General features: G+C 51.4%; 1 protein-coding gene across 1 annotated transcript in view; it reads right to left on the minus strand.

The window, feature by feature from the left end:
* Col18a1 (collagen, type XVIII, alpha 1) overlaps nt 1-20,127 on the minus strand; it is a 114,353-nt gene extending 94,226 nt beyond the window's left edge. The window contains exons 1-2 of the mRNA NM_009929.3: nt 20,036-20,127; nt 19,887-19,957 (exon numbers count right to left, since the gene is read on the minus strand). Of these exons, the coding sequence (NP_034059.2) occupies nt 19,887-19,957; nt 20,036-20,046 (82 nt within the window). The 5' untranslated portion in view covers nt 20,047-20,127. The remainder of the gene's footprint in view (nt 1-19,886; nt 19,958-20,035) is intronic.
* Nucleotides 20,128-21,963: the final 1,836 nt, after the last annotated feature.

Consider the following 21,963-nt stretch of genomic DNA (forward strand, 5'->3'; position numbering starts at 1 on the left):
TTGCATGAATATCCTTTCTCTCCCTCCCCTTTGTTCTCACCATGGGGACTTCCCTGGCCTCCGTTCCCCCCACCCCCCGCAAGTTCACTAGCTTCCCAATAAACCCACACTTAATATAATCTAATCTGGCTTGAATTGGCTCATTTCACCGGTGATGGTGAAATAACCTGTCAGCTTCCTGACACCTTAAGCCTAGAGCCTGCAGCCCCCTGTCCTCTCTCAGCAGGAGACAGACCTAGAAAGGCAGGGTGGAGAACCTGGGGATGTCAGATGATGGTGCCCGAAAGACCCCCCCACTCTAGTTAGACCCCCTCCCTCCCAGGGCACCTTAGGCTGCTGCACAGTGATACACCCAGGACAGCGGTGGGAAGACAGCAGGGTTCCATATAGGGAACAGGGAGGTTAACAAAATGAGAACTCACACAACAGGCTACAGACACCTAAGCTACTTCTTTTGCTCTCTCACCAGAGACAGGAGCAAGCTGGAACTGTGCAGCCCTGCCAGCCAAGGCCAAGGCCAGTTAGAGAGCATGAGTTTATTCAGATGCCAGAGGTCAGGTGTGACCTGGAGATGCTCCACCTCCCACAAGCCAGTGCCTAACTCCACAGGGCTGTTCTGCCAGTCCCAGCTGCCAGCTCCGCAGGCCCGGCTGTCTGCTGGACAGCAGCAATGACCTGGCACAATGCCTCTGCTCTGCCCGCCTGAACCAATGGGGAGCAACTGCACCTACCACCTACCACATACAGACACCAAACAGAAGTGTTCTGACCAGGGGAACTGGGTGTGCCCAGTCACTGCCTGTAAGGACCATGCAGACTACTGGTCAGAGCAGACCCAAGCTAGCCAGCTTGAGGGCACAGTGGGCCATGCCTTTTGGGACATCATAGCCTGGAGGGTAAACGGGTTATTCTTCAACAGGGGCCTGCCTCACCTGTTAATGTTTGACCAGAACTCAAGTCAGGAACTCAGCAGTAATGGTGACTCAGTGGCCTAGAGCCCACAGCTTTGTGCCACATCTAGGGAGAAGAGGGTTGGGGGTGGGGTATACTAGGTAGACACAGCCTCGAAGGAATGAGGTACATTCCACACAAGTCAAAGCTCAGCTTAAGTGTGACTAGCTGGCTCCCACACCATTCTTTCTCCCTTCTGAGCCCTGGTAGCTCTAGAAGGCACCCATTTCAGCAAAAGATGGTGGCCCAGCTGACATTAAGTGGTGATATCAGACAGGTACACAACGCAGTCATTCTCAGTTCTGCTAAGCTCAGAAGCCGCTGGCTAATTCAAGTCTGGTGGATAAGGAAAAGGGAGACAGACGCCGGAACAACACAACTCAGCACCTGTTGAGGGGATCTCTATGCCCAGACATCTGTTGCAGTCCAGATGATGGAGTATTGGGTTTCAGTGTTCTGTAAAAATTGTTTTCCATCACCACTGATTGGTTAATAAAGAGCTGAGCGGCGGGGCAGTGGTGGCGCACGCCTTTAATCCCAGCACTTGGGAGGCAGAGGCAGGCGTAGTTCTGAGTTCGAGGCTAGCCTGGAATACAAAGTGAGTTCCAGGACAGCCAGGGCTATACAGAGAAACCCTGTCTCGAAAAATCAAAAACAAATAAATAAATAAATAAATAAATAAAAAATAAAGAGCTGAGCAGCCAATTAGCTGGGCAGAAGAGAAAAGGGCAGGACATCCAATATCAGTGGTGGTATAGCCCCCCTAGATTCATGAGTTTGAATGATTGCCCCACAAGGAGTGGCACTATTAGGAGATGTGGCCTTGTTGGAGGAAGTGTGTCACTATGGGGGCAGGCTTTGGGGTCTCAGATGCACAAGCTAGGTCTAGTGTGGCTCACAATTTCCTTCTGCTGCCTGCCAATCAAGACTTAGAACCCTCATCTCCTTCTCTAGCACTGTTTCTGCCTGCATGTCGCCATGTTTCCCTCCATGACAATAATGAACTGTAAGCCAGCCCCAATTAAGTGTTTTCCTTTATAAAAGTTGCCATGGTCATGGTGTCTCTTCACAGCGATGAAACCCTAAGACATGATCCCAAAGACAGGAGACTGACAGGAGGCAGCTGGGTCGGTAAAGTCCTTGTCATACAAATATGAGCAACTGAGTTTGATCCCCAAAACCCCACTGAAAATTTGGGTATGGTGGTACACCCTCATAATTCCAGTGCTGGAGAAGCAGAGACAGGATGGCTGGGGTCACCATCCAATAAGAAACTCATATCAAAAACAGAAACAGGGGGGCTGGTGAGATGGCTCAGTGGGTAAGAGCACCCGACTGCTCTTCCGAAGGTCCGAAGTTCAAATCCCAGCAACCACATGGTGGCTCACAACCATCCGTAATGAGATCTGACTCCCTCTTCTGGAGTGTCTGAAGACAGCTCAGTGTACTTATATACAATAAAAATAAATAAATCTTTAAAAAAAAAAAAAAAAAAAAAAAACAGAAACAGGCCAGGCAGTGGTGGCCCATGCCTTAAATCCCAGCACTAGGAAGGCAGAGACAGGTAAATTTCTGAGTTCAAGGCCAGCCTGGTCTACAGAGCGAGTTCCAGGACAGAAACCCTGTCTCAAAAACAAAACAAAACAAAACAACAACAACAACAACAACAAAAACAAAAACAGTAAAACGAAACAAATGGGATGGAGAGATGGCTCAGGTCCTGAGTTCAATTCCCAGAAACCACATGGTGGCTCACAACCATCTGTAATGGAATCTGATGCCCTCTTCTGGTGTGTTTGAAGAGAGCAGTGGTGTACTCATACTAAATAAATAAATAAATAAATAAATCTTTAAAAAAAACCACAGAAACAAACAGAAAAATCAGAAATGAAAAAGAAGGTGGGAGGCACCTGAAGAAATGACCCCTGAGGTGGACTTCTGGTCTGACAGGCACATTCATGAGCATCTGCACACGTATGCACCCATGCACCTACACGCTTAACAAAGAAACCCCACCGGAGCAGCAGGTACTGAAGACAAGCATCTTGGGACAGCAGTTCCTGGAACCTTAGGGCCTGAGGGTTTTGTTTCACCCTAGTTCGGTTGCTTCTTTGAGAAACACACTCACTAGATAGCCTGGGCTGGCTTGGAATTCAAAGAAATCCTCCTGCCTCAGCCTCCCAAATGCTGGGATGACAGGTGAGCACCTTCACACATGGAGGATCTAGGAGTTTTAAAGTTACCCTCAATTCACTTGTCTAGCTGGCTGCTTGATTCTTGGGAGGGGAGGGAAGGGGAAGGGAAGGGGAAGGGGGAGGGGGAGGGAAGGGGGAGGGGAGGGGAGGGGGGAGGGGGAGGGGAAGGGGAAGGGGAAGGGAAGGGAAGGGAAGGGGGAGGGGGAGGGAAGGGGGAGGGGAGGTGAGAGGGGGAGGGGGAGGGGGAGGGGAAGGGGAAGGGAAGGGGAGGGGGAGGGGGAGGGAAGGGAAGGGAAGGGAAGGGAAGGGAAGGAAAGGAAAGGAAAGGAAAGGAAAGGAAAGGAAAGGAAAGGAAAGGAAAGGAAAGGAAAGGAAAGGGGGAGGGAGGAAGGAAGAAAGGAGGGAAAGAAAGAAAGAAAGAAAGAAAGAAAGAAAGAAAGAAAGAAAGAAAGAGGGAGGGAGGGAGGGAGGAAGAGGAAGAGACTCTATAAATAAATGGAAGGCAATGCATACAGTTATCTCACCCCAACAATCATGAGCTTCCTTCTGGCCAGCAGCTGACCACCATTCCTGCTGCTCCACTGGCGAAGCATCTGGTCTTCTTGTTGCTACAGCTTCATCCCCACCCCCACTCCTGGCTGTCCATCCGCAAAGCTGCCTCCTCCCTTCCTGCCTTCCTAAGGATCCTGACCCACACAAGTTTGTGAGCCGTCCTCCTTGGCCCATGTGTGTCCCCGTGGCTCCGCCTCTCCTCTCCAACTGATATTGACCCCCACCCAGAACCGCCGTTAGGACAACCTAACTGCTTACAGAAGTTCTTCGGCCATGAACACAGCAGTAAGTTCCTATGTGAGGGGCAAGGATGCCCGACACATGATTTGAACGGTAGCCTTGCAGTGGCCACCTGAAGAGATGTCCAGTCCTGAGGTAAAAGTCCAGTCCCACATAGAGCCTGCTTTCTGTCTGCCATCCTTCCTCAAGGAGCCTGCAAAGTGAGTGTGACGTAGAACAGACAGACACCAATCTCCTAGCCTAATCAGGAGCCAAAGCGGTCACAGTGGAAGCCAATCAGAAGGGGCAGAGTGGGTTAGGGGTGCATGGCTGGAGTCTCCAAGCCTGGAGCCAAGCACACGGGCAGAAGCAGAGGCTGCCCTCTGGCCCCTGGAAAGATAGCAGTCTGCAGTTAGGACACTTGAGTAGCCTGAGACAGAGCAGGTTGGGTACCTGCCCTTGACTACAGGTAGACAGAACCAAACCTGAGGTCTTGGCAGCTGATGGCTTCTCAGATTACTGCTCAGCCTCCCCTACTTTACTGCAGACTCTGGGGGACAGACAGTGCCCCAACTTCACTTCACACCTGCTAGATAGAGCCTTGCCAGCCTCTTGATTGCTAGCCTTCTCCGCAGGGCTCCCCCTGCTGCCCTTCCCCTACTTCCCATAGGACAGTGTTGTAGGGAACAGAAGGAGCTGGTGGGGTCCCCTGGCCCAGCCCCAGAGACTTCACCCCCACCTCCCACCAACTGTAATCCGGTTGCTGGGATACAGTAGAAACTCAATCTCAGGATTAGCGTCTAGACAGCACAACCTTTCCCCTGGTTCTCCACCTATAATTGGGACCCACATCGGCAGGCACCGGGAGCAGATAGCAGGAATAAAGGAGGAAGTTGTTTCTGGAGCCTCGTGGGGACATTCCTCAGCCAGGGCCATGCACTACCTGCTCTGGAGCTGCGGTGCACAGCCGACCTAGGGCTATGAGCCCAGCTGCCCGCTGGCTACACACAAAGAAGCTTTCATCCTCCGGAATGTCACGTCTTCAATTAGTGCAGAAAGAGCTGGAGAAGAAAGAACTGAAGATCGCGGCCTCCCAGCACTGGGCTCGCCTGCCAGGAGTCCTGTCTGTTAACTCTATGCTGCCCACACTCCTGCCAGGCAACTGGCACAGGAGCTAATGACCAAGTATTCCCCCCACACTACGAACATGTCCAACAGGCAACCAGGGCTGGTCAGGAAGGAAGCATCCATCTCAGCTGGCACTGTCAGGAGGACTCTGGAGGCAAGGTGAGCCCTTGGCCTTTCTACAGCTGCTCAAGGACAGGAGGATTCATCCCTAGGTCTGGGTGGAGGACAGCGCCACCTGCGCCTAAGTTCAGTGTCCTCCAGATTCTTGGTTCTGTGTGCCCATACATGGATCTAAACAGCTCATTTGAGTCAGACCCACCTGGGACCAGCTGCCAGGCCCATAACAAGAATGTGGCTACGGATGTGATTAACCAGCCTGGAGCTGGAAACTGGAGTTCAGCCAGGCATGGCAGTGCGTGCCTGCCACCCCAGCATAGGGCAGAGATGGGAAAAGGGTGAATTCAAGGCCATATTAAGCTACATTGTCTCAAGTAAACTAGGGGCATGGCAGTGCACACACTCATGGCACTCTGAGGCTGAGACCAGAGGATCAAGACTTTGAGGCCGGGAGGATGGGCAGCACTGTCTCAGCAAAACTCATCAAAGTTTCAGGATTTAGTCCTCCGTCAAACACATGCTCACTGAGGCTCTGAGGGGGGTCTAGCATGGTTTTTCTGTATGGATAGTTTTCTCTGTGTTGCAGGCCTTCGTTTGAAATGCCCAGTAAACCTGCTAAAAAACACTGAGGAGGTGCCATACACAGTGGCTGCGGAAGGGAGGGGTTACACTGAAAGGATGCAGAGGGGAGGGGCTATGCAGAGGGGAGGGGGTACACTGAGAGGCTGCACAGGGGAGGGGCTATGCAGAGGGGAGGGGTTACACTGAAAGGATGCAGAGGGGAGGGGGTACACTGAGAGGATGCACAGGGGCGGGGTTACACTGAGAGGCTGCACATGGGAGGGGCTATACTGAGGGGTTACACTGAGAGGCTATGCAGAAGGGCAATGGGAGGCAGGCAGAGGGACTAAGGGAAGGAGCCACTGCTAATAATGAACCAGTCTTAGAGATACACTGGCTCCCCTGGGAGGTGATATGACCCTGAGCCCTAGATGGCCATGAGCCAAGGAAAACAGAGTCATGGATGGAAGGAGGCACAAGGCAGAGGAGGACATGGATGGGAGAGAGGAATGAGTAGGAGTCACAGGTAAGTGATGCCCTCAGCAGGAGGTACCTCTGTGTGGGGACTAAATAACTGGGTAGCTGCTGGTCCAGGGCCCTCTGGGGAGTTCATGTATGTACAAATGTGCCTTCTGCAGTTTGACTCCTTGGCAAAGCAGGCAGTTCTGCAGGGAACCAGGAAGATGGCAGGACAACAGCAGACCCACTAAAATCTGCTCTGACATACAGCGTACGCATGGGTGAGACATGAGGTTCTGTTAAGTACTTTGATCAAAAGTACATCTTTGGACTGCTGTGGACATCTGGGCCACATCTGGAATCCTGGCAAAAGTACAACTTTTAAAATATTAACTATTGGTGGGGGTGCACATCTTTAATTCCAACATTCTGGAGGCAGAGGCAGGCAGATCTCTGAGTTCGAGGCCAGACTTGCTCTACAGAGTGAGCTCCAGAACAGCCAGGGCTACACAGAGAAACCCTGTCTTGAAAAACCAAGACAAATAAATAAATAAGTAAATAAAACTATTTAATATCAACTGTGCATACAAATGTCTCAGGAACCGAATCCTCTAGCTTGGACTCTGGGTAGCACATGGTGGCTCCACCTTCCAGAGGGGCCCCGTTAAAGACTTAGGGGTCCCTGTGATTGTAGAGAAGGGGAATTATTCAAGCAAGCATTTGCCATCCTAAAGTTCACATTCGCTTGCAGAAGACAAAACCCTGAGGGGAATGCATGGTCACTAATTCTTGTGGTCATAGCCAATGCCAGGAAAGACTGAGACAAGAGGTCTCCAAATGGCCAGACACACAAGTCCCATAACTGCACGCGCGCGCGCGCACACACACACACACACACACACACGTCATATAACTACAGATAGTCCTGGGTCATTTATTTCCTTTTTCATAAGAAAGATGACATGCAGAAATGTCCCTGGCAAGTCTGGGGCGAGTGGGCAGTCTCCCATCCCTGGTACATGTGTTTCTTCCACGGGTTTATTATGTAGCTGCAGGCTTTGTTTGATAGTGATACAAGTATTCAAGTGGAAGTCCAAGTCATTTGAGGTTCTTGGCCTGTGTGGGCAAGTGCAGGCAATGACACAACTGGATGTCACTGGTTCTGGAACAGGACTCACCAACCACATGGAGGTCACCAAGACTTACAGGAAAAAGGCTTGGGGGGGGGGTGCTACTAAGAAAAAGTGAGCAGGTTTGGGAGAGAGCTCTGGGGCAGGTAGGTACCTCAGGGAAGTGGCCTGGTTCTGCCTAACAGAAAAATCAGGCCAAACCACAGCCTCGCAGGCTGAGATCAGATTAATATTCAGCCCGTGTGATCACTAGTAACAGGTTCAGCTCGAGGCATCGGCTATGTTTAAAGGTCCCCTTAGGTGTGGGAGGAAGCAGAAGTGGGCACAGGCCGTGTTACACAAAGACTGAGAGCCCTTAAAGACAGCTGGAGCACAAACTGCAAAGCCACAGGCAGGCAGGCAGGCAGGCAGGCAGACAGACAGACAGACAGGAGGCCTGTGGAATTGTTGCTGGAGGTCAGCTCCAAAGAGGAAAATCAAGGATGCCTGATGAACCAGGTATAGGGGGTCACACACCTTTAATTCCAGCACTTGGGAGGCAAAGGCAGGCAGATCTCTGAGTTCAAGGCCAGCCTGGTCTAGAGATCAAGTTCCAAGACAGCCAGAGGAACCCTATCTCAAAAAAAAAAAAAAAAAAAAAAAAAAAGCAAAATAAGCAAGAAGCCCAAATGAGTGCAGACATGGGAATGGCATGGGGAGTCCAGACTGCAACATCTCACCAAAGGAGAGAATAAGGTGGACCAGATGATGCCCGTTGATGACAGGCTGGTCTGACCTGAATGAATGGGGACACAGCCCAAGTGGGACAGAGATAAGCTGTGTCCAAGGTAGGAAGATAGCCAACTCCCTCCCTTCAGGCTAAGTAACGCTGATTTGGAGAGCAATGGTCCACAGAACCACTCCAAGGCAGCAGTATCCTTCCTGCACAAAGCAACTCCCCCAAGGTATGTGTTACCTAAACAGTGACCAGCCAGGGGGACAGGAAAGGAAACTTTTAAAACCCTTCATTAAAACCAGAGGGCAAAGGTCAGATAGGACTGCTGAGAACTTAAGAGATAAAGCCCAAGAAAGCACAGTATCTCAGAAAGAAGGCTGGCTAGGACAATGAAATGCAAAAGAAGGAAATGGAGCGAGCCTTCCTTCCCAAGGGGCTGGGGACAAATAGATCACAATGTGGGGAGGGACTGGCTGTAGCTATAGTTCAACTATTAACTGTTGCTAAATAGTTGAAAGGCAGGAACTAATTTAGCTTGAATTTAACACCTGCTGAGATACAGGCTGACAGAGGGACAGAGGATACTGGAAGGTTTGTAAAGATGAGAGGAAGCTGCTAGGGGCACCCACTGGAGAAGAGAGATGGGGGAATTGGGGTGGGAGTGGGGGCTTGAGAAGAAGGGATGCTAATGATAGAGGGGTAGGGAAAGGAGTGAATGAGGGATGCTGGGAACGATAGAGAGGAGGAATCCTGGGAAGCGGGTAGGGAAAGGATGAGGTACATTTGAAGGCAAAGAAGGAAGGGATGGGGATGCTGGAGGCGAGTGGGTAAGATGCTGGAGCTCAGAATCACTGCCTCGACTGAGCACACACACTGCTCTGCATCCTCACACACCACACCGACTCCTGAATCTGAGGAGAGAAATTAAATGGCACTAGGCCCTACTCTCCTTGGGCCATAGCCTCAAGCCTTTTGCCATTTCCCTGGACACAGTGGCATCCCTATTCCATAGGGACTTGGTCAGTCCTCCGGCCAGCTAGTGGGCTTCAGGAGAGTGGCCAGGGCTGGCTGATTTGCCAGTCAAGGCTGACATGGCCAACTCATCACTGCAGACCCCAAGAGATAACGGGGGAGGAGGAGGGACTTATCAGCTTTCATGACAGATGAAGCCCAGAGGTGCAAGCACTGTACCCTGAGAAGCCCTCGGTGGACCCTGCACAGCTCCCCTCCTCAGGATACAAGCAAGCCCCTCTGCTTCTTCCCTGAACGTGGACAGGCCCAGAACCTGGGCTGAGCACCTGGCCAAAGGTTCCCTCAGAGGCTTTCCCTACCTGTGTGCTCTCAGGAAAGGTCCCAATCCCCAGGTACAAGCAAAGAAAGAGCCCAACATGGCTGGTTTGGTCCATTATGAATCAAAGATGCCATTTAAAAATTCTAGAAGGCCACTTGCTGAGTGGTGGGTGTGGTCTGGTCGTTTTCTTAAGGAATAAGGTCCAGTTCCTAGATCCACATCTGCCACTATGTCTCTGAAACGGTCAGACTAAAGACTTGTCCGCTCCATTCTGGATAACCAAGGACATAGGAATCACTAGAGACAGCGGAGGCCTGGGCAGTGTTTAGAACAACCAGAGACTGGCAGCCGCTGATCCACAGACAAGCCCAATGTGGTACTGATGAGAGCCTGCTGGACACAGAGCCACTTGCTTTACTTTAGAAAAATATGTCCAGCCCCACTGACCTATCCCCTGGGGCTGGCATGAGCGGTTCTCCTAGGATTGAAGATGCTGGGCTGATAGGCAGAGAGGGATGGAGCTAGCTTTTATACTATGTATCTATGTATACTATGTAGCACTGTCCTGGGCAGTGATCGGTCTGATCTGGGATAGACTGACCACACTCTGCAAAGCCCCTAGGCTGTGAGTCCTGCTTAGCAGAACTCCTACTGTGTATCATTCCTCCGGCAGCTCTCACCAGCCTGGCAGCCAATTCCTGAATAGTAGTTGCTGCTTGCTAACAGTTAGTTGCCCGCCACTCTCCTGCTTTGGACAATTGCCCTACGCAGGACCCTGGTGTAGAGAGGTTCCAGGAGCTGCTGTACAGGCTGTGTTGGGGGAGGGGGACCTGCCAGTGGAGAAGTCCATTGAAAATCAGGGAATGTTCTCGGGGTGGGGGCTCATCTTTAGCTTGTTGGTGGAGAACCTTTGAGTGCTCCCAGCTGTGCTGAAAGGATGAGACAGCATTCTGGCCGGTGGGCCTTAGAGACACTATGGCATCCTACTTGGGAAAAGATCGGACCTGAAATCAATTCAGAGGTTCTCACACCACAGCAGGCACTTTATTCCTCTGAAGTGCTACTTCCTCCCCTTCAGGGAGCCAAGGAGCGGCCACATCTGTTTCCAAAGGTTATAGGAAGAGATAACCCAGTCAGCTGTGCAAAACCCAAGTTTCTTCTCTTAGAGTTCTGCGGGTCACAAGAAAATCAAGGCATGGCAGAGTTGGGTCCTTCCAGGCTCTAGGGCAGACCACCCCAACTTTCCCAGAAGGTGTCTAGAGGTACGTGTGTCACCTAACGGCTGCCTCTGTATTCAAGGCCAACAGCATAGCATCCTCTAAATTCTACTCTATCCTCAAATATCCACCTTCAGATGCGCACGCTCAAAATCATACCTCCATCCTCAGATCTGACAGACTCTCCTGCCCATGGCCCCTGGTAAGCACCCTGGGGTCATGCCAGCCACCCAGAGGTCTGACCATCTCCCTGCCTCGAAATCCTCAATCTAACCCCAAGTGTAATAATGTGCTTTTGAACCTTCACAGTCTGCAGATGAAGATGCAGGCATCTCTCTGAGACACTCACTATTCAGTCTCATAAACATGCCAGACGAGGGCATGTGTCTCCCATCCTTAGAATCTGCTGTCTGTACTCACTGGTAGACTCGCTGTGTTTCCCAATCTGGCACAGAACCACAGCCAGCTCGCTGACCTTGGTCCCTAGGGATAGCCACTAAGAGGAGCTGTCCACAAGGGGCCCGGGGTTCAAGCCTGGCCTGTCTAAAGAATCAGCACTTCCTCTCTCTCACAAACAACAATGATGGGAAAGAGGGGAGGAGGATGGGTGGTCTCCCTGGTTACAAACCTCCCACGGCACTCTGCTGGGCTGCTTTCCTTGGGGGTAAAGAGTCAGGTTATCAAGAAAAAGAGTCAGGTCAGATCCTGGTTGCCCTGTGGGAGGGGGCTCTCCAGGAGATTATCTAAGGACCCGAATGAACCAGAGGCCTTACTAATTGATGACTGCCAAGAACAGGTGCCCTATGAGAGACAAAATATGTGTCTACTGCATAGTGGTTAAAGTAGACAACAAAAAGGGGAAGGGGTGTTATGAGCCAGAATGAGAAACAGAGATAAGGCACCTGGGCTCATAGAACATCAGGCTCAACATATGTCGTCTCCTCCTCCTCCTCGTCCTCCTCGTCCTCCTCCTCCTCGTCCTCCTCCTCCTCGTCCTCCTCCTCCTCCTTCCTCCCTCCTCCTCCCTCCTCCTCCTCCTTCTCCTCTTTCTACTCTTTCTCCTCTTCTTTCTCCTCCTTCTCCTCCTTCTTACCTCCCCATCCCCTCCTCCAAGGGCTAGTGGCTCAGAAAACAGTAATAGCTCTTGAAGACATATAGGAGGTAGAGTTATGAGCTCTCAGCTCTAAATTCTCCCAGTGTAGAGGACCTCACTGTTCACAGGACCCTGTCCTGGGCCCCCCTGTCACCTCTAGAACCCTTTGCTCACTGGGAATGTCCCAGTAACCTGCACTCTCAGCCATCGACAGGGAGGTTTTTATAAAGCAGAAAGTGACCAGGAGGGACCCAGGACCATGTCACTGTGAGAAAGGAATGGTGTGAACAACAGGGGCCTTACCCAGCCCCACAGGCAGGGTTAGTGAGGAATCCCGGCTTGCAGCGGACAGGGATTAATTGAAAGTGGCTCTCAGTTTTCTAGGTGAAAGGCTGAGGTGACAATGAAAAGGGAATTGAGTGTTTTCTTGTTCACTCCCCAAACAGGGCCTAAGTCCAGGCAGGGCTCAAGCCCTGCCTAGAAAACCTCCTCCAGGAAGAGATACCAGCCCTTAGGAATCTTCTGAAGACCCTATTAGTTCTTAAATTCTGTCAGCCCTATAAGATACCTGTTAACTAGAAGCGGCCAGGTGGCCCTGAAATCTCTCTGGGAGCACATGATAAATTAATGTCACCAGGCTGCCCTCAAGTAGTCTAGGAAGAACTCTGAGAGGCGGAAGTGGCTGTGTGCCCTAACATAATATGTCACAGTAGCAGGTCCAACTCAGGGCTGGTTAATTAAGAGTTCCAGAAACACACCTCCAACTCCAGTTAATGACAATCTTTCCAGGGTACTGCCTGGCAGCTGGGACCACGCCCCCATAGGGCATTATGTATGGGTTCTCTGAACCCAGCCCAGGACTGTCAGGACTCAGGGAGAAACTGAACCACAACTATGTTTTCTTTAGGCTAGGCAAGATTTTAGATTGCCTCCTGGCAAGCAAACCATCATGGGCACCATTCAAAGGGTCAGGAAGCCACCTAACACCACACACACAGCACTGGGGATGGAGCCAGCTTCGAACCTAAATTGTGGGCTCTCAGCCACCACATCAGCCTCCCCACTCTGAAGGCAAAGCTGACAGCAAGGCTGCCTGCCAGATACAATCCCCAGGATCTGGTGATTCCACAGCTGCTTGCTACAAGAACTGGACTCTGACAGAAAGCAATCAATACGCACCACATATCTCTCTTACACAAGTGCCCAGCCCCACAGAGTCCTCCCCTGTGCGGACATCTGGCCTCACCCAGTGCTTCTCAGAGAAGGCACCTAGCCTCACATAGTCCTTTGCCTGCAGATAATGAGCTAACTGACCCAAGAGGAACTCCCTGAACTAAGCCCATCCTTAAACTGTGTTTGCCGCAAGGGGATGGATTTGAAGTCATACAAATGGAGAAAAATGTTATGCACTACAGACTGAGCAGGCCAACACACCAATGTGGCATGCAAAGCTGCCCCCACGAAAAGACAGAGCCACAGGGAAAGAAATACCCCGAGAAAGGAAGACAGAGGTATGATGGGTAATATAGTGACCCTCTGCAGGGCAACGCTGAAATGTTTGATCAGATTAGTAAGATTTTTTTTGAAGTAACAGTAGTTAGCTCTAGCATAACCTGATGAGAATTAGCCCTGCCCCATATGGAGGGGCCCTACCTCTCCTGAAGGCCCAACCACAGCCCCCGCACCCAGCCCCAACTCTGACTGGAAGCACCCAAGATAAGAACCGTGAGAACACGGAGCTGGATGGAACCCAGGCCCCGGGCACTCTGCCTCCAGAGATAAGAGAAGGCTCTGTTCCCCACCGACACTCACTCTCCCCTCAGCCCCCAGACTACTGGCATCTGGAAATACTCGCTGTCTCCCTTCCTTCTTCCTCTCAGAGCAGGCACCCGAGGTGTTCAGAAACATACACAAGAAGAGAGAAAATAGGTGACCAAGTGGAACTGTGGAGGAGCGACATTCGCCCCAAGGTAACTAGTATGGCATCGCTGTACACACCTCCAGGTGTGGACCAGCCAGAGGAGAAAGGGTGCCTGTGAAGGGCACCCACTAATGCTGGGTACCACTCTGCTAACTGGCCTCAGTAGCTACTGTGGAAGTCCCAGGCGCTGCTCCCATGATTTAGCTACTGTGGAAGTCCCACCAGACTTACCCACGATGAGGAACCTTGGGAGAAGGCAGGTCTACTTCAGCTCACCACTTGCTCCTATGGCTCCAACCTGCATAGGGTCAATTGAGGCTGGAGCTTTGTCTACCAAAGGCCCTGGGAGACTGTGTCCTCCCTCCCGCTCCGTCCCCAAGGTCAGCCATGCTCTCATAAGAGGGCAAACACCATCCACCTATCCTCACCCGGACCAGGTACACAGCACAGCCATCTAAGAGCTGGGGATGGGCGACTGCCCCAGATCAACATCTACCTGAGCAACATCTTGCTACACCACTGCCGGAGCACTAAAACTCCACTTCAGGAACGACTTCCTAGAAGATGGTTTGCAAGTGATACATAGGATCTTTGTCTTAGAAGCATGGAGCATCTAGATTCAGGTCTGCAGGGGTTCACTCAGCGTGTTGTCTGACATCTCTTGCAGCTAAACCCACTGCTCTTCCCAGCCCTCCACGCTCCCGGGAAAGGCTGGGTGAAAGGTTAACTACTATTACACTAAGGAAGCTCTTGCTCTGAGCTCTCCAGTTCAGCATTTGTTCAGCATCAGTTCAAATCGCTGCTCCTGTTCAGTGAATGGCTTGTGCTGGCAGGCTCTTTGAAGATGCAGAACCCTGCTACAGAAACTTGATACTATTTCAAAGACACCTAAGCTCAGCTTTGAAACAGGAGGCCTGGTTGCTGCTAATTTTGAAGATACTCAAAAACAGAGCAAATCAAAAACAAAAAAATATCGGTGAGTGAATCTAAACAAAAATGAATAAGTGGATGGGTGGATGAATGGACAGATGAATAGGAAGGATAAATGGATGGAATGATGGATGGACAGATTAAAGGATGGAATGATGGATGGATGGATGGACAGACGGACGGATGAGGATGGATGGAGATGGACAGATAGGCAGGGTAGACAAACGATGTGATGCTGTCTGCAGAATTTAAACCTTAACTAGGTGTAATGGCACATGTCTTTAATCGCAGCACTTGGGAGACAGAGGCAGCCTGATCTCTATGAGTTCAAGACCAGCCTGGGCTACAAAGCAAACTCCAGGACAGCCCAGACTATAAGACAGAAATTCCGGGGCTGGTGAGATGGCTCAGTGGGTAAGAGCACCCGACTGCTCTTCCGAAGGTCCAGAGTTCAAATCCCAGCAACCACATGGTGGCTCACAACCATCTGTAACAAGATCTGACGTCCTCTTCTGGAGTGTCTGAAGACAACTACAGTGTACTTACATATAATAAATAAATCTTTAAAAAAAAAAAGACAGAAATTCTGTCTTGAAAAACAAACTACCAATAGTAGTAGTAGTAGCTATTATTAATTTTAATTTATTTCAATACTAATTATTATTACCATTTAAACCCATCACTGATCCCTCTCTGCAGTAAGCCCCATCTCATCTTCCTGCAGCATCTCTGAGGTTTTTGTCTGTCTAGCATCTTTTCTGTGGGACACCCTAGAGTCAACCCTCACTCATGGCCAGTGCTGGTAACTAGCTAAACCCAGCACTTCTTACCTGCAGAACAGCCTGATCTTCTGGAAACTGGGGTAACTGAGGACCTGCCATGTCCCTGCCCTGCCTCATGACAACACCTCCGCCATGCATGCAAATTGTCCATAGGGATCAACCTAACAGTGACCCCATTTGCCATCCTAGAATTCCAGAAAGATGTACAGGCTTGTGGGCAGCCTCTCCAGGCTATGGCTCTGTCTGCAGCAGCCAGATGGCTGTGCTTAGGCTTGCCCATATGAAGGAGCCAGGAAGAAGATATGCTCCCACAGGCAAGGACCAGGCATGCGCCTGCAGCCCAAAGCTGACCTGACTCAGCGCATCTGTGATCAGAAATTCCGACAGCCAACTGACATGAGCAAAAAGACCCACTAACCTGAGCTGCATCTCTCAGCCAGCAACCTGGCTCCCACATCCCCAACCAGCATGGCTAGAGCTGCAGACCAAACTACTGGGGGTCCCTGCCTGAAGGGGCTGCCTACTCCAGGAGGAACACAGTGTGAGTTGAGCAGATACATTGTATGTCATAAAAACACCCCTGAATCAGAGAAAAAGACACAGCAGTATAAACAGCTTTACCAAGAGTTCTCAGATGCCCACAACAGCCACTCCATTAGGGCTGGGAAATCCATGCTTCAAAGCCAGGTGATAGCAGCTATAACATCTGGGCACACAGGACTGTGCACAAAACTTGCCCTGCCCCATTCTCTGCTGCCTCGGGAAAACATAGGCCTGCATGATCTCACTACAGAGTTGGGAACTTGATCTAGAGAAGCAGATGACCTGGCCAGAGGAACAGAGCTATTCCACTCCTGGGATGTATGTTAGATGCTCCCAGACTGTTCTATGATTTCATCATGACACTTGCAATTCAAAATGGAGCAAATTTTCAAACCTCATAAACATACCAAATATATTTCAACTGTTTCTTTTCTAACAGAGAGCATCTGATGAAGTTCTAAGTCCTGAGTCTACATCTGTGGTCCAAGAAATGTTCATGGAGTAGTTAGTGGTCCAGGACTCCTTGGGCCTCCCAGTGAACCCAACTTTTCTAACACTACAGATGGAGACAGAACTCAGAAGTCGCCGGGCAGTGGTGGCGCATGCCTTTAATCCCAGCACTTGGGAGTCAGAGGCAGGTGAATTTCTGAATTTGAGGACAGCCTGGTCTACAGAGTGAGTTCCAGGACAGCCAGGGCTACACAGAGAAACCCTGTCTCAAAAAAACCAAAAAAAAAAAAAAAAAAAAAAAAAAAATCAACAACAACAACAAAATAAAAGAACTCAGAAGTTTACATAGACAAAGAACATGTGTGTATATGTGTGCGTGCACACACATGCGCACACTCAAGTGTGTATTCATGTGCAACTGTTCTGGCCTGTTTACTTCTACGTGTGAGTATATGTTGTGGTTTTTGTGGATGGTGCTGCATGTGTGCGTGTGCATGCATGTATGTATTCATGTGCAACTGTTCTGGCATGCCCCATGTACTTCCATATTTGTATGTATGAATGTATGTATGTATGTTGGGTTTTCCTTTGTGGTTGATGCTGCATTGCATGGGGCTTGTGTGTGTGCTTGCACATACATGTGCGTGCATGCATGGTATGCATTTGTGACTGTGAGAATGTTCACCTGTTTGTGTGCACATTTATGTATGAACACACATGGGCATTTGGGGGGCACAAATGTGAATGAGTTTGTGTGCATGAGTGCATATGTGGTTTGCATTGTGTGAACATGTATGCATATCTGTATGTCCATTTATGTATGAACATCGCATTCATGGTCACTTGTGCCCTGAGCACATATATACACGAATATGCATGTCTGTACAGTACATTTTCAAAGTGGAACAGCAGTGAGCAGAGGCAGCGCTCTGGCCTGATTAGCCACAGCATCTACCTGCACCCTGGGGAGGTCAGCTCACTCCTTCTAGGTTTCCTCAGGAAGAGGGCTTCCCCTCTCTCAGCCCCCCTCCCTTCCTTTGAAGGAAAAACAGGAGTACCCTGAAAAACAAGTTTTGCTGAAATTCAAAACTATCTTCAAGGTCTTTGCATCTGAATCCTGAAGACTCCCCAGTGGGTGAGGCAAGGAATGGGAGCCCTTTCCCACTAACTTAAAGTCTAATGTTACCAAGTGCCTGTGTGCCCCATCCCTGCAGACCTACTGAGGGAATGCAGCTCAGGGGCACTGCTGTGTGCTAAAGCAGCTGTAGTCAGTAGCGATGCTAAGAGTCAGGCATAGAGCACAGGCAATCTGTAGGAAAGTCAAGCACGAGAAGAGCTGGGGACAAGAGGATATGAAGTCAGCACCAGGGTGGTTATGAGCACCCATAGATGCCTCCTTGGCGTGTCCTCTTTCCTCACAGACCCCTCTTTAAAGTCCATAACCACACGGCGAATAGGAGTGCACAAGAGAAGAAACTGCAGACAAATGGGGGACCTTGCATATCCTAGGAGTCCTAGGTGGTGTGACAGCTCCCCCGAGGCAGGTTAAGAGTAGAGATACAACCCACTATTTCAGAGCATCCAAAGGAATCTCAGAATGGGCAGCACCTCAGGACCAGTCCAAAAACAGAGAGGGGCTTTGCTCAGCATAGACACATTTATTTGGAGATGTAGCTAGGCCTCCAGGCAGCTAAGGGCGGTTTCTACATGACCCAAGCAAATCACAACCTGCCAGTCAGGATTTCAGGCATATTAGTTCTCCCCCACCCCACCCCCATACCTCCTCCCCCTCCATACCCATCCCCCACCCCCAATAACTTAAAAGCTCAACAGTTATCCTGGTCCAGAGGACTCAGCCCTACCGGGATGAGGAGCCCTGGCCATGTTGGGGGAGGAGCTGGTGTAAGCAACACAAGCCGCGGCCCCCGCCCCCCCCCCCCCCACTGAGCAGCTTTTGACTCAACCTCCAGGAGGCAAAAGAATCACATTCCTTGGACATCTCTAGAGGGACCTCCCTGTCCCTGAGGGTGCACCACTAAAACCCCCAACAGTAGCTACAGCAAGCAGAGAGACATCACCTTCCCAAGGTTATCCTTAGATCGCCAAGTTTACAGACACAGAGGTTTGTTCCACCCAAAGGCTAAAATTACGATCTATCACCTTTCTACACTTGAAACCAGTCTAGCTGGGGGGCTGGTGTGTGTGTGTGTGTGTGTGCTGCTCTCTCCAGCATCTTTCCTTTGTCATCAGTGGTTACAGAAGAGGCCCCAGGCTTACAAATCCCTGTCTGCAGCCCCTGCCAGGCCCTCATTTGATTAATAGCCCCAAGTGCCACGCGGTTGGTCAGTAAGAACAGCCTGGCCAAGACCCATCTCCTGCAGTTGAAAGGCGTTACCCTACCCCCACCCCACCCCACCCCACCCCACCCCCTGTAGTTAACACAAATAAATGAAGAACTATCTGCTACCCAAGCAACAGGTGCTTTTCAGATCTGCTGTTTAAAAGGGCCTGTACTGATGTTTAGCCTGAAGTGACTAACGCACTAAAGCAATGTACCAAGTTACTTTTCCTTCCCAGAGTGACTCCCCTCCTCTCTTTATCTTTTATCCTTCATGATGCTGTGGCAAGAGGCCTGGGACCACAGCAGGTGATACTGCAGAGTTCGGATTTGGTTCTTTCGGGAGGTCACCAGCAGGCGCCTTTGTGATAAAGCGCGGGGTTTCTACCCCGGCAGTCTGGCATTGCACCAACCCCCAACTCAGGAGCCTCTTGGATATGTTGAGCAGGAGGAGAGCAGCCAGTTGCTGGTTAGCTGCAGAATCTCTGAGCTGGTGGCAAAGCAGTTCTCAGTGCGCCCATGCTGCTGCGGTCCTCACAGGGCAGCAAAGAAGGCGACGATTCCGTGGGCTTAGGAGCATTGTGGCCGGCCTGACTGCGCTTGGCGCTCATCAGCATCAAAGGGGACCGCGCGCAACCCGACACCACTGCAGGCGCGGGGGACAGGGGCCTGGAGCTGCAGTGGTACACAAAGACTAGCCGGCCACCGGAGTCCGGCCCCGGGCAAACGCGCGCAGTTTTGCCTCAACAGGTTGGAAACGCAAAGATGACGCCATGCACTTAACGATCTTTCTCGGTTCTTTCTCAGCCGTGACAAACCCCGCCCACGGTCCCTCCCGAGGACCTGGAGGGACCGGCGGCGGCCACTCACTCAAGCGTTGACCAGAATGAGGCCAGGAAGGGCAACATTGGTGAGGTGGGACACGGGTGTATGCCTCTGCTTGCCTAGCCAGCGGAACGCACAAACTTCCCCGCAGAGCCGCTTAAGTCTGGCCACCCCACAAGGGACTCCAAACACGGACAGCTCGCACCCCGGAACCCCAGACGCTCAAACCCTAGAGAATGAATGGCCAACATAAGCAACACAGCACTGAAAACGCCACCATCGCGCTACCCTTGAGCGCTCCAGCCACCGGCCGCCACCTGCGCGTGGGCAGGGCCCGGACGCCACTGCCTCCCGGCAGACCGTACAGGATAAGAGGTGGCTGTTTCGGGGACAAGCCACAGAACTGCACAAAAGGCACGTAAGTAGAGCGAACCCTGGGGCACCAAGTTATGTTTCCATCCAGGCTTACCTGGCTCTGCCCAGGAGACGCGTGCCACCAGCAGCAAGACCAAACTGGTGAGCACATCCAGGAGGTGCCACCTGCGGAGGACAGTCACAGGTCAGTGGAGCCCAAGAGACCCGCAACCCCTCTCACCCTTTAGCCCTGAGCCTGCAAACCTGGGCGCCATCTCCCCAGGCCAGGCCGTCTGCGCCCGGATGCTGCACCCAGCTCCTCGGTGAGCCGCTAGCCCACAGTGCTCCCGACCGCTGCTGCGGGCTAGGGCAGGGGTGGGCAGGGGCGGGACGGGGCGGAGACAGCTCGATGGGCGGGGCTCTGGGCTCAAGAAGCAGAGCTGGGCCAGAGAGGACCCGGTGAGCAATCTGGTAGGATCGGAACCTGGGAGCAAGCAGGGTGAACAAGGGCTGGCATCTATCGCAGCTTCTAAAACTCTGAGTGGCAGTCTCGTCCTCTCTCCAATGTCTCCAACGCGGGTGTTGTCCCTTCATACCATGTTGCCTCCTGAAGCTACCAGAGGCAATATGTGAGATCCAGATTCAAAGCCAGAGCAAGGTGCAAGGATGTCCCGCATTCATTAATTCATGCCCACTGCAGGGCATGTGTTCAGTCTGTGAGGTGGACAACGGGAAGGTCAGAGATTTGAAGAAAGAAGACATCTACCATCAGTGGAAACTTCGGAGCGACCACGACCACTTCTTATGTCCCTTGCACTCTTGGATCCCTGGGTGTGTCATGAGGGTCCTGCCAGCCTCAATATCTCCACTGTCTTCTAGTCCAGGGCAGGCTCTCTAAACCGTGCACGTTGCCATGGTGCACCCCCACGGGTATCTCCTCCAAGAGCTGCCTGCAGGTGTACATGTGTTATGAAGCCAGCCACACCCAGGGGTGACCCCTGTCCCCACATCCACCCCCCCCACACACAATTGGAATACCCAGAGACAAAAAGGTACCTTCAAGTAAGCACACACACACACACACACATTTTTCTCTCTTTTGGGCTCCTTCCTCCAACAACAGGGCAGCATGGCCTTCCTGGCCTGGCCTTTAACAAAATCAGAGACATTGACCCCTATCAAACAGCAAATCCAGATTCCAGAAAGCCATTCGCGCTGGCCTAGTGACAATTTCCCAAATTCCCCAGCCCTCATCCTTGCCCATCTCCACTGTCCTTCTTAGCCTGGCTCATTTCCCAGACCACAAAGAACTATCCAGGTTCAGCCAGGGTCCCCAGACCTTCTCACACCTCCACCCTGAGTCTGTACCATCTCAAGTGACTCACACTTTTTCTGCAGACCAGAGACCAAGTCCTTCAGTAACACCCCATAGCTTTTCCTAAACCCCAGAGTTCTTCCTAATCCTCCCAGGCCCCTCTCCAGTCTCCCTTCCTCTTAGTCTCCATATAGCCTCCTGACCTGGGCTGGTTCTGCCCTCCCTCTGCCCACTGCTCCGCAGCTGCAGCCCGAGGCCTGCTTGGGATTCTCATCTGCTCACATCATCTGAATCCTCTCCAGGCTTCAAAGGCCGGATCCTGCCCCAGACCCAGGGGCCTGCCCAGTCTCGCCCATCCACCTGGCCCACATCCCCACTTCATCCGCCTTCAAACCTGGAGTCCCTGTCCAGGTGAAAAGGGCACAGGGAGGAAGAAAGCAATCTAGAGGACTGTAGTCCACATTTTTTTAAAAGAATACAAATGATTGATTGCCCTGCACTCTTTTTCAAAACTATTTCAGAGGCGAGGATAGGTCCATGTGCTGTCTGTGCCTGGCAGGTCTTTGTGTGCAACTCCACGTGTGTTTTTCCATAGTTATACTTAGCATGTGCACGTGTGTGTCCGATGACATGTATTCGTGCACACATACATGTAGGGGCATGTCCTGGATCTCAGTAATCCTGTCTCTCTTTGTATTCATGTCTGTCTACCTGGAAGCCATGCCCATGTGGGGAGTCTGAGGTAGACTTGGGGGAAGGAGAAGGAGTTTGGGGGGAGGGGGAGGAGGGGGTTCTTGTTTCTTCTGCCTGCCTTCCAGGTCTGCTCCCACTGCAGTAGGGCCTAATTCCTCAATCTTCAATTAGCCGATTGGAGCTC

Source organism: Mus musculus, chromosome 10, assembly GCF_000001635.26.
Source record: "Mus musculus strain C57BL/6J chromosome 10, GRCm38.p6 C57BL/6J".
In the NCBI taxonomy this organism is placed as follows: Eukaryota; Metazoa; Chordata; class Mammalia; order Rodentia; family Muridae; genus Mus; species Mus musculus.